The sequence below is a fragment of the Ambystoma mexicanum genome, chromosome 12 (genome assembly GCF_040938575.1).
Source record: "Ambystoma mexicanum isolate Mex_15411 chromosome 12, UKY_AmexF1_1, whole genome shotgun sequence".
Taxonomy (NCBI): Eukaryota; Metazoa; Chordata; class Amphibia; order Caudata; family Ambystomatidae; genus Ambystoma; species Ambystoma mexicanum.
In genome coordinates this window covers 1,188,702,729-1,188,715,173 of record NC_090936.1, presented here as the reverse complement: position 1 = coordinate 1,188,715,173, position 12,445 = coordinate 1,188,702,729, and the positions used below count along the sequence as shown (strand labels likewise).

Genomic DNA, 12,445 nt, shown 5'->3' with positions numbered 1-12,445 from the left:
GCCTCCCGTTCCCTCCATCTTGGGCTCACCTCCCCCTCCATCTCACCTCCCCCTCTTGTGGGCGGTCAGAAGAAGGAGGTGGAATCTTATAAGGTGCTTTTAAACTGGTCTTTATTAAAGAAAAGAAAATGCCCATCTGTCCCGACTTTTATGGGGTGTTCCCTACCTAAGAAACTGTCTATGGTGCTCGTCAGTCAGTCAATGTCTTAAGGGTCCAAACTAACTGACTGACTGACCCTACCATTAGCAGAATAATTAAGGACAGGAGAATGACTCCCTTCTCCTGTGTTTGGCTTATTGCCAGTTTTTGTTCAGCAGCCGATTCAGAAACAGTCTCTCTTGACTTCTTTGATGAAGTGATATAGTTCTCGGAATACCTGTGTATTTTGGCTTTTCCTTTTTATAGAGTTTCTCTGATTCTTGACTTATGTCACTCTTCCTATGAGTGGTTTAATCACTCCTCTCTTAGAGCTGTACTCTTTTCCTTGCTGAGGCTTGGTTTACTTGGATTGTGATGAGTAGGATTAGTCGTATAACATTTATCCTTCACCTTCTTTGTTTTCTGTTATTGTCTAAAACAGATCTAAGGATCTCACTGTGATTCCCATTCACTTCGCTGGATTTCTTTGTCACAGTCTCTCTGTCCTGACTGAGAAGAGTATAAACATTCCTGTAATGATTCTCATCCACTTCTCTTGCTTTCTTCATTATCGTCTCTTTATCTTGACTGAGACGAGTAAGAACACTTTTGTAATGATTTTCCTTCAATTCACTTGCGCTCGCTGTTATCGTCTCTTTATCGTGACTGAGACTAGTATGAATACCGGATCGCCCGCTTCCCCAGTTACCCGTCAACTGCAGGGATAACATCACTTGGAGTTTTTTTGGTTGGGTTAACCTCTTCACTTGGTAGACCTCTTGTCTTCTTTCAGTCTCCCGTACTTCACAATATTGTCTAAGTTGGCTTTCCGGTGTCCCATGCACCAGGGAGTTACGCGTCTCCAGCCGCGTCGTGGTGTCGCCATCGTTGCAACGATGTTGGTCCACCACGGTCCCTCTGTGGTTACGACACCAGTCGCTCCTTACTCTCCAGGATGTGCCGTGTCCAGCACTTCTCTCTGAGCTCGCCAGCTGATTCGTAACTCTGCGGGTTCTATGGAGTTACCAGTCTCCTCCACTTCTTGCTAGGACGTGTCTTTGGCTTTCTCCAGCAAAACTTCTATCTTTCTCTCTCTGCATTTGGCAACCTCTCATTCACTTGCCTTCTCCTCCTCGTCCCAGTTAAGTGGTGTTTTTGATTTAAAGGGACATGCACATTTTTGGTTTCATAATAACCCATTCTTATTCCTTCTTCAGATCTATCTTGGGAGAATCTTTAGGGAGTTCCTCACTGGAACGGGAGTCCTTGTCCCCACAGGGGGAGACTCTCCCAGTGCTGTACCACTTGCCTTGACCCCTAGGGAGGGCGTTGCAGTGCAGGCTCACCTCCCTAGCCTCACTGAGAGGGCTTCCCGCTTGGGAACCAATTCTGGCGATTCGTCACACTCTCTACACTCCTTCCACTGATCTTAATGGTCTCCCCCAATTCTCCACCCTTCAAATAGTCTCTCCCCTCTTCCTATGCTTCGCTTCCTGGTCTTACCTCTATCCCTCTATTTCCCCACAGTTGGACCCTGATTCTTGAGACTGACACACACCGACCAACCCACCTCTTAACGTGCCCCTTCTCTCTATCCTTCCTTCCCTCTCAGACCCAACTCCTTACCTTCACACACTTTCTATATAATTCAACGGTCTCCTCTACACACTTATCCTCCTTGTACAACTTCCTCGCTCTTTTCCTGACACCCCCCCACCCTTCTCTCCGCCGAACACCTTTCACCCTCCTCTGCACCAACTGGCTTTTTAAAGCCCAGCCTTCGCTCTTGTGGAGTACCCATTGGCTTATTACGATGATCAAACGGATAATGCCTGCACTCCATGGCCTAAACGACGAATGCTAGCGACAGCCTGTTATAGTGTGACCGGCCTGGAACCACCTGGGAATCGTCCGTATATTCGTAAGGTGACAGAACTTTGGAGTAATAGTGTCTTTAAATGTGGAATGTATCTTTAAATATAGTTCATGGGACACAGTTCCTAATGAGAAGCAAGCAAGCATTGGCAAAGCCAACAGTTTTGGCTTTTGTGTAGGCATGGGATAGGCATTTGCCAGGCAGTAGTATAGTGATACTTCTTGGCCATAAGAGGGTAACAAATGCAAAATGGTGTGGGCCCCTAGGCATATGATAGCAGTCCCTAGCAAATGGCTATCTAATAGCTATATAAAACCAAACCAGTTAGCATTGCCAATACTGGTTTTCTTCTCGCCACATCAAGGTTAAGAAGGCATGTTGCCACATCGCATGACAGTAACAAAGCAAGCAAAGAACACAAGCAAGGGCACACATACTGTGTCAAGTGGCAGAAGGCACACTTGGTTAAGACATTTCATTACAGTAGTAGCACATTCACAGCGGAAATTAAGCCATTAAATCTCAGAAGACTGCTTCAAAATAATAACGTCAGGCCGTATACAGCACACATTTTGATGTTAGTGCTTGGTACACCTAGCTCAAAGAGATCCCAGGAGGATGCGGTTTGGGCATGGAGGGGCAGGTAGTGGGTGGGACTGGCCATAGGGATTAGTATGACCAGGGGGGATGAATGTGTGGGTAAATTACCACATAACACCCAGAATCTGTGTGTCCCTCCTCACATTACATTTCCCTCTTATCTTTACTCCAATTCAAAAGTGTTGGCTTATAGGTGGCACTTCAGAGACAAGCGGTACAGAGCACCTTTCCTTTGTTGTTAGCATATCGCTGCTCCGTGTTTATACTGTGGGGGTGTAATCCCATATTAACCTTATGCTCACCCCTTGTGGTCTTAGAATAAAACTATGAATACAGTATCCATTGGTTTACGAGTGACATGTTTCTCCGGCCTCATGACAGAGGGCTCTTATTAAAATTAGTACTCAGCGGGGGACAATCTGATTGGCCCTCGCCGGGGCTTTACCCGACCGGGAATCCCTCAACCGGGATTCCTTTCCTTTGTTCTCGGCGGGGTTTGTGGCAACCCCTCAGCCAAGGAGGAGGCTCAAAACGGGGCAATTCCCACTCCGAGCCTCCACACGGCTGGAGGCTGCTATCCTCCCCCATCGGGGATTCAGGTAAGTGTTCTCTTTCTCCCTCCCCGTTCCCCTGCAAACAATCCCCTCCCCACTCCCCTAACCACCTTCTTTTTTCTACTCTTTCAGGAGAGAACGCGCTGGGAACACTTCCGTCCCCAGCCAGTCTGCTCCCGATGACCGCTGTGGAAAGGGAAAACGGACTCCGTATTCCCCTTCCAGGCGGCCATTTTATTTACTTTTTTTTTCTTTGTGTTCAGAAACGCTACAGCATTTGGGAACAGAAAAACAATGCGTGCCGGGATACTAATAGCAATAAGCACCTCAACGCGGGAGCATAACCGAGTCAGGTAATGCCCCGGGGCCTTCGTCAAGGCCTATAACTATGGGCCCCGGGGCATTACCTGACTTGGTAATGCCCCCGCGGCCAGGGGCTTATTGCTTAAATAATTGCCTGGTGAAGATATTTCACGGTCTGCCGAATGCAGTGCAGATTTCGTTGGTTGATTAGATCCGAGAAGAAAGCGGACAACAGGTGGAACCAACTGATGCCTCTTCTCCCAACCCAGGGTGTTCTGCAAAGGCCCTCAAAGTCTTTTATGAACAGTGCCAGTCTAACAAAGAAGATGTGAACAATGTGGGCTTATGTGGTCTCGTAAAATAGCAAAAATCATATCCAGAAATAAAATGAGAGCGGTCTTTTGGTGCAAGCTCAGGAGGTCTCACACAGCCTACGTTTATAGGCAGAGAACACTGAGGGCATGAGTGGGAAGTCAGGGGTGGTCCTCAATTTTCAATCTCCTGCCCGACGTCCACATACTTGCAAACATGACTCATTCCAATCTGTAGGTGCTTATCCAGTGCTGTTTTTTTCCTTTGCATTCTGGGACTTGCAGTTCCACTTTACCCATTATAAAATTCAGACTACAAGTCCCAGAATGCAAAGGAAAAAAACAACCGGTGGGAACAGGTCATGTTGGCACCTATGGGTCCATACGAAGCTAAACGTAGACAGTTGCTGTTTTTGTATGAGCCCAGCCCCAAAGAAGTTGAATACAAAAGCAGCCACCTGTGTGAACTTCACACAGGCCAAGAGAACCGGAAGTAGCCTTACCACCAAGCCATCAGTGTGTGCATTACACATGTGTGGATACCATGGTGCTCATCTAGTGTCGTGTGCTTTAAGGTATCGGACATGCCAGGTGCCAGACTGCGCGGGGAGATTACATTTCAGAAGGAAACCAGATTCCCTAGTCTGATGTCATGCATGTGCCAGATGTGACAAACCATTTCAGGTGGAACCCCATGGAGAGGGCACATCAGACAAGAGCATCCCTACCCTGGGGGCCTGAGACATGACCAGGGGCTGTTAGTACAGCAACTCCAACTTAAGTGCACAGAGGCCCCAATCAGGTGGATCGGGGACCGCAGAGCTGCCAAGGTTCATACAAGCAAGACGGGCCCCTCAAAACCGTTACCAAACCACCCCAAGCAGACCCGCCACGAAACCCCAGGAAAGTAAATGAGTTTGACAAGTTCTGTTTACCTGCATTTATTGGAAATGATCCTTGCTTCCCGAGGGTTCCTACTGGCTGACAGTGTTGGGGGGCCTACTCCGGGTCACCGGGCAGGCCCCATACACATGTCGGGCTCACTCTGTGCGAGGATCACGCCGCGGTTGTATGGGTGGGGGTCACCCCACCCGCTCCGGATAACCGGAGCTACCCACGTGGCCGGGGGCACCCAGCACACGGCAGCCCCGGCTCTGGGGGCACTCAGGCCGGGGTCGCACCAGTGGCCATGTTCACATGGCCAGGGTATCACTCCGGAACGGCGTTGCCTAGCAGGGGCGCCGTCCTCGAGTCCTTGGGCCCGGCACATGCGGTGTGGCACCAGCATGGTGCTGGAACAAACACAATCACAGGAGTCGCAGTTGGTCCGACTGCCGAGACGGAAGCGGCTCAGAACTTTTATTAAGTTGGTCACGTGGCTACTGCCACGTGACCTAGTACAACATCCTGGGAGCTACCATGCTCCCAGGAGGGGTGCTATGCAACAGACAGTAAGTGCCAAAGATAAGAGCATGCTGCGGTAAGTCAGAATCAGGAGACGGACAACTCATGGTCAGATAAAGACAACCCTGTTCTAAAACCCTATCCATCTAGTCCCTATATTACAGAGAAATAACAAGCATCAAAAGGTTACAGAGTAAAGCTGTCCTCTATCCAAAAAACTATACAGCCTGATCCTAACCTACCACTAGAAAGAAATAGAATGATAAACAGAAGGGTTAAGGGCTTCTGACCCGACTGGCTGCCTTCCAGACCTCGACTGGCTGGCTTCCTGACCCCGACTGGCTGGCTTCCTGACCCCGACTGGCTGGCTTCCTGACCCCGACTGGCTGGCTTCCTGACCCCGACTGGCTGGCTTCCTGACCCCGACTGGCTGGCTTCCTGACCCCGACTGGCTGGCTTCTGACTTGACTGGCTGGCTTCTGACACATGCTATTGTCCCGACTGAATCTCAGGGCCTCTGCCTTTTTAACAGTTCCAGCGTGGATCACATCTCCAAGGGCTCCTCCCTGTGGTATATGGAGAAAAGCAACCTGAAATCGGCTCTCCTCCGCCATCATCTTCCCCACACCACTCCCTCATTCTCTTTCGTTCCCTTCCCCCTACCCCACTTACCCGATTTGGACGACTGCGCATCCCTGCGGGCATCCATGGACATTTCCATGGTGGCCTTCTTTAAGTATTTTGTTTGAATGAACAGGATGACGCGTTAGTGGTAGCACTCGTGGTAGCGCTCGGAAGGAGGATCAAGCTATACAAAGAAAGTGCTCTCAATGATTGGTGCCTCTCAAAGCAGGATTCATGGTATGCCTGGCTGTTTTGCTTGTTAGTGAGGCAGGAGGTCTTCTAGATGATTTGTGATTGGAATGGAAGATGGTTTAACAACCAAGTAGCGTGTGTCTCTGCCTTTGTGGCTGAAGACTAACCTAGCTTGTTCCAGATGGCTGGAGTTTGGCTGTGGATGTCACAGGGATTCTGTTTTGGAGGGAGGCGGCATAAACAAGCTGGGATAGAATCACAGCGCTGGTCGCGGATGTTCTCTGTTTGGAAAGGTGGGAGGGGCAGAGGCTGCAGGCCAGGTTAACATGTTCATTGCAGGTTTGATGACATTGTGTAATCACATTTACATCCATGTTTGTGGACTGGTTTCCCAGAAGATATCTCTTATAAGGACTCGGGCCGGTTGGACGAGATTCATCAAGTTCTCAATGCTTGTTCGGAGATGACACTGAGGAGCAGGCAAGGTTCATCTAAGACACTCATCAGGGATTGGGAGCTTTGTATCACAGGTGGCTTATCAGTGTACATTCGATACATAATGGTGAACATTTCCAGGACTAGCAGACCTGTATCAACGTTAACGAGAAAGAGACGGATGGAAGAACCGTGGTGGACACCCAGTGCAAAGGTACGCCATGAAGACAGAAGGGTCATGATTTGATTGTTCAGCGAGGTTTTGAGAGGATTTATTTGAACAAGGAAAGGAATCAAAAAGGGGCCGCGAAGTCAATTTCAAAACTTTCAAGGACGATGCCCCGGTCAAAAGCGTAGATTTCCAGTCTCATCAGCTACAATATATCTGTGCAGCACCTCGCATCAAGAGCCCCCAAGAAAGACATTCTAGTGCAGACGTGGAGGGCAGATGTAGAGTCATTCAGGGGCTTAAAGTCAGATTGCCGCTTGTTGAACAGGTGTGTATCGTCAATCTTTTTTGTGGTTGCTGAACTGTAAACTTCTACATAGCTTCTACATAAGTGTGCAGATGCAAATTTGTTGAACTAAGAGAGATTTCTGAATAGGCTAAAAAATAAATGTTTTTTAATAAATCATGCTATTTCTATTAAGATATCATGCAGGCTGCAACACAAAACTGACAAATGTAAGTGACTAGGAAAAGAAATATATAAACAAATACAAATATCAAGATCAAACTGCAAGGGCTAGGCTCTGGAGACGCACGGATTTAAAGGTTTTCTTTCTCAGGCATTAACAGTAGTTTAATTGAAGAATTACATAAGGTACTCTTTGGTCAAACTTGAAACAATGGAATAGAAATGATATTGAGCTTATAGTTAGGAGTTGAGATAAGATTTCAAAAGAGTATTTTACTCCTTTTTTGTTGGGGTTTTAGCCTGTATTTTAGGGAGTTAAAGTGGCTGCAATCCACAAGACTGTGGGGCTGTTTAATGCATAACGCAGCTGTTAGAAGAGGCTCCTTACCAAGAACTGGAGCCGCTGGCGTTCCGTCTCGGGCGTGAACTCTGAAGACATTGGATGGATTTCCCCATTTCTGAGGATTATGGCCCTGAAATAAACAGAAGATGCATCAAAATAACCCCTGGTGACCAGGACAGAAAGTAGTACGCTCCTAACACTGGGCCTACAGAAGACGCAGAAGCTGCTCCGCTACTACTGCTCGTCGCTGCGGCACGCAGACCACGGCGTCTTCATCAAGGGTCAAAGGCACACACATAATTTTGTTTGCATATTAAGTCATTACTTCAGTATGAAATACATTACCAGTGGATCAATCACACAGAATTCAGAAGTGATAAAAACAGATGCCATTAAGGAATCATTGAGCCGGTTTCATCACTGCCATTAAGAAAAAGCAAAGTGACCAGATACGCAGCAAGTGAGGTTGGTTAGTGTTTGAATAGTGTCCTCTCTCAGGTAGGCCCATTCCTCTGGATCTGCCCAGTGACACAGATAGTTTCATGAACCCCACCAACTCTCGAAGGAGGTTCAAGTGTCTTTATTAGATGGATTTTGAAGGGGCCTCAGTAAAATCTGTCTCTCGCTCTCCGTCTCTCGCTCTGTGTCTCTCGCTCTCTGTCTCTCTCCGTAGCCCAATCTACTCATAATCAAAAGGTGGTTATTAGCGAGACCTCTCTTGTTGCCCAGGGAATTTCTAGCTAGATCCTATCCTGGGGTGCCACAAGAAGAAAATATCTCAAGATGTGGTGCCTTTCAAGCCCCCCCCATGTCTCACCTGCTCTTAATTGCTCGTGCTCACTCTCCTTACTTTCCTTTCTGTCTACCTCTCACTCTTCTTCCCACTCTCCTCTTTCTCTCTCTCCCTTTGTCCCTTCAATGTTCTTCTGTCTACTGCTACTCTCCCTCACTCCCTACTACTCTCCCCTCTACTGCTCTCCCGTCTCCCCGCCACTGCTCTCCCATCTCCCCTCCACGCCTCTGCCCTCTACACTACACTCCTCTGTGCATAGTCAACCTCTTATTCACCTTTCTCAGTCAGCCTCACTCACACCCCTACCCCTCCCATTTACTCTCACCAACCCCACCATACATGTACTCTCACGACCTTGTACCACTTTCCCACACCAGCCAATACCTCACCTTGCACATGTTCACCATAATATGTCTCCACTCTCCACTGCACCTTCCTTCCTATGCTGTGTGTCTTGGTGCACCTTCTCCTCCCTTGGCCTCACCTGAACAATCCACACTGCCCTGTTTCCTGTGTCGCCCCTTTTCCATACCCCTAATCCCTGGGTCGTGTCATACAGGTATGAGGCTCTGAGCCTATGAACCTCCTCCTGAAACACAGATTCGCTGGAGTTCTGCAATGGCAGCCCCCGACAAACACAGCCAATATCCAAGTTCTTATGTGCAGGGTCTTCAAACGCGGGTATACCAGAGGTCTGCAATGACTGCCCACAAGAAACACAGTCAATCCCAACGTTTTTAAAATGGAATTCTAGAATCTAGCCTGGTAGACAGATTTTAGGAGGCCACCCTTTGCATAGTGAACAGGGAACTCATAGGTTAGCCAAAACCCAATCAAGGTAAGAATGCGTTGCAGTCAAGGTTATTCTCAGAAGTGTGTGAGTGGGGGTCAGGGTCCCTCAATGAGTCCCCACATAGCACACAATAATTCAATTTCGACAGGTAAGTATAACAATACAGCTATTTGTGCTAGGCCTTTAGCACATTGAAAAATTAACTAACAGGTAATACTCAATAATAAACATATATACATTCACCATAGGTTCATAGATGCATTAAAAGTCACTCAACCAGCAGGCATGTATGTGAAATGCGGTAATGATGGAACAAGTGAATTTCCCAAACTTCAGAAGTCCAATCCCCAAGAAGAATGGGACCTTGTGCCCAATCCCCAAGAAGATTGGGACCTTGTGCCAAATCCCCAAGAACAATGGAACCCTGTGCCCAATCCCCAAGAAGAATGGGACCTTGTGCCCAATCCCCAAGAAGAATGGAACCCTGTGCCCAATCCCCAAGAAGAATGGGCCCTTGTGCCCAATCCCCAAGAAGAATGGGACCTTGTGCCCAATCCCCAAGAAGAATGGGCTCTTGGGCCCAATCCCCAAGAAGAATGGGCTCTTGGACCCAATCCCCAAGAAGAATGAGCGCTTGGGCCCAATCCCCAAGAAGAATGGGACTTTGGGCCCAATCCCTAGGAAGAAGAATAGGACTTTGTGCCCAATCCCTAGGAAGAAAAATAGGACCTTGTGCCCAATCCCTAGGAAGAACGGGACCTTGTGCCCATCTCCCAAGGAAGAACAGGACCTTGTGCCCAATCCCCAAGAAGAAGAACGGGGCCTTGTGCCCAATCCCCAAGAAGAAGAACGGGGCCTTGTGCCCAATCCCCAAGAAGAACGGGGCCTTGTGCCCAATCCCCAAGAAGAATTTTTTTTTGTTCCTGGTCACTTTCGCATGATGTCCTTCACCACACTGTGTCCCATAGTTGTGGTAAACTTGGTTTTTTCCCCCTCGCAGGATTCTCAAACTTAGGTGGCATTTGTACCTAATAGGCACTCACTGTCTAAATGTGGTAAACCTGGGCTTGCCGCTCACTTCCTGCCTGCGTGCTCTTGCTTCGTCTGTCCCCCCCCCTTTCCCCCTACTCCATGGTGCTCTCTATCTCGCCTATCTTCTCTAACTGCTTCTCTATTGACTATCCTGCTCTCCTCACTAAATCTGGTAGGAAAAAGTTTAAAAAGGACATCCTGGTCTCCAACCCAGGCCTCTCTATCGCTGACACCTACACTAGTGCCTGCTCCAAGGAAACTCTTACTGACATCCTCTTTTTCGTGCCCTCGCCTGACCTATGGACCCTTCATATGGTCTCTGTGCTCTCTCCTTTCTCCTCTTCTCCCATTAATGGTGGCACCCGTTGGGATGTCCTCTTGGCCTCCTTCCTCTCCTCTAAGGCCATCATTAATGTCTACGCTAATGGGACTGTCCTGGTCCAAGGTCCTCAGGCCAACCTTCACCTCTTTGATAGACGCTTCCCACGCCTCATCAACTTCCTTTCCTCTCCTGCTGTCCCCCCTCATCTGTCCTCGGCTACCTTGCCTCTACCCTCCCTCCCTGCCCCCTCTCTTGCTCCTTCTTCACCTCCCTCTTCTACACCTCCGCAGGGCGTACCTCTGATCTGTACCCCTCCCCGGAAATCCTTCAAGGATGGCAACCTTCTCCACATTGCCACACTCAACGCACGCTCTGCCATCAGGCATTACTCTGATATCTGTCACCTTCTTGAGGAACTGGACCTTGACGTCCTCGGTCTTACTGAGACATGGTTCACGGCCAGCTCTGTCACCAGCTTTGACACACTCCTACCTGATGGCTACAAGATCCTCTCCGTGCCCAGGCCCAACCATGCTGGTGGGGGTGTGGCCCTTATCTTCCCTGAGTGGATTCCTGCCACTGTCACCCCTACGCAGATCTACTCCTCTTTTGAATGCCTCGTCTGCAGGCTCTCTCTCTCCCCTGGCCACTCCCTTACCGTGGCTACTATCTATCGGCCACCTGGTCAAATCTCCTCCTTCCTCTCTGAGTGGGCTGACCTCTCCTCCTCACTCCTGTCCTCAACCACTCAACTCCTCTTTCTTGGAGACTTCAATATCCACTTGGAGGCCTCCTGTCCCCCCACGGGACTCTTTCGTGACCTCTGCGACTCTCTCGCACTCTCTATTCTCCCATCTGGACCTACTCATTCTGCAGGGCACACCCTTGATGCTCTGATCTCTTCCAACCTTCCTCTCTCCATCCCTCTCTCCACTCCTCTTTCCTGGAGTGATCACTTTCTCCTATCCTCCCACCTCACCCTCCCTACCCCACAGGCAAAGCCACCCTCATCACTGCCACCCACCTTCTCGGACATCCGTCCTATGAAGCGCGTGTCAGTTGAGGCTTTCGCTGCCCCCTTCTCGCCCCCCCCCCCCTTCGGCTGACTCCCACCCTGACACAGCCCTCTCCACTCTCCACTCTGCTATATCTGATGCTCTTGATATCCTTGCCCCTGTCATGAGAATCCGCCTGAAGCCCAAAGCCAAATGTAACTCCTGGTATGACTCGGATCTCGTCACCCTTAAACGCAAGTGCAGGGTGGCAGAGAGGAAATGGCATGCCTCATGTATATCCTCTGACAAACTGGCCTGCCGCCTGCTCCAAAGGCAATACCGTCTCTCCGTTCTCACTAAGAAAAGATCCCTTATCCAAGACCGCATCTCTGCGGCATCTAACAACTCGGCCGAACTCTTTAAAATCTGCAAGGTGCTGGCCAACCCAGCTGCTGTCTCTACCTCTCCTATCCCCTCCCAGGCCCTCTGCACTGCACTGGCCTCTCACTTCATCTCTAAAACTCAGGACATCCTGTCCTCACTCTCCTCCTTTCACCTCCCTCCTTCTCTTCCCATCTCTTCTTCCGGCCCTTCTGCAGCCACCCCTCCTCCCTCCTTCTCTGCCTTTCCCCTTTTTTCTGCAGACGAGGTTGCCAGACAAGTCCAATCTATGAAAGTCTCGTCAAAACAGGTCCACCCCTGTTCCTCCAAAACTATCAAGGACCACATCGATGCCCTGGCTCCGGCCCTGGCTGACTTTTGCAACCACTCCTTCGCCTCTGGAGTCTTCCCATCCCCCCTTAAGCACTCCCTTGTGCACCCTCTTCTTAAGAAACCCTCTTCTGACCCCTCCTGCCCGGCTAACTATCGCCCAATCTCCATCACCCCCTTCCTTGGCAAGCTCCTGGAGAAACTGGCCATCTCCCCGCTTAACCTCCATGCTGAATCTGTTGGAAGTCTCCATGACCATCAATCTGGGTTCAGAGCTGCCAGAAGCATGGAAACTGCTCTCCTGAACATCCGTGAGGACCTGCTCTTGAATCTCGACTCCAACACTCCTTGTTTTCTCATCCTGCTTGATCTCTCCTCTG

The 12,445-nt window shown here is 49.4% G+C and overlaps 1 protein-coding gene across 1 annotated transcript in view; it reads right to left on the bottom strand.

The window, feature by feature from the left end:
• Window positions 1-12,445, bottom strand: part of PPM1H (protein phosphatase, Mg2+/Mn2+ dependent 1H) — a 625,702-nt gene that overhangs the window by 228,053 nt on the left and 385,204 nt on the right. The window contains exon 5 of the mRNA XM_069629843.1: window positions 7,465-7,549. Coding sequence (XP_069485944.1) covers window positions 7,465-7,549 — 85 coding nt within the window. The remainder of the gene's footprint in view (window positions 1-7,464; window positions 7,550-12,445) is intronic.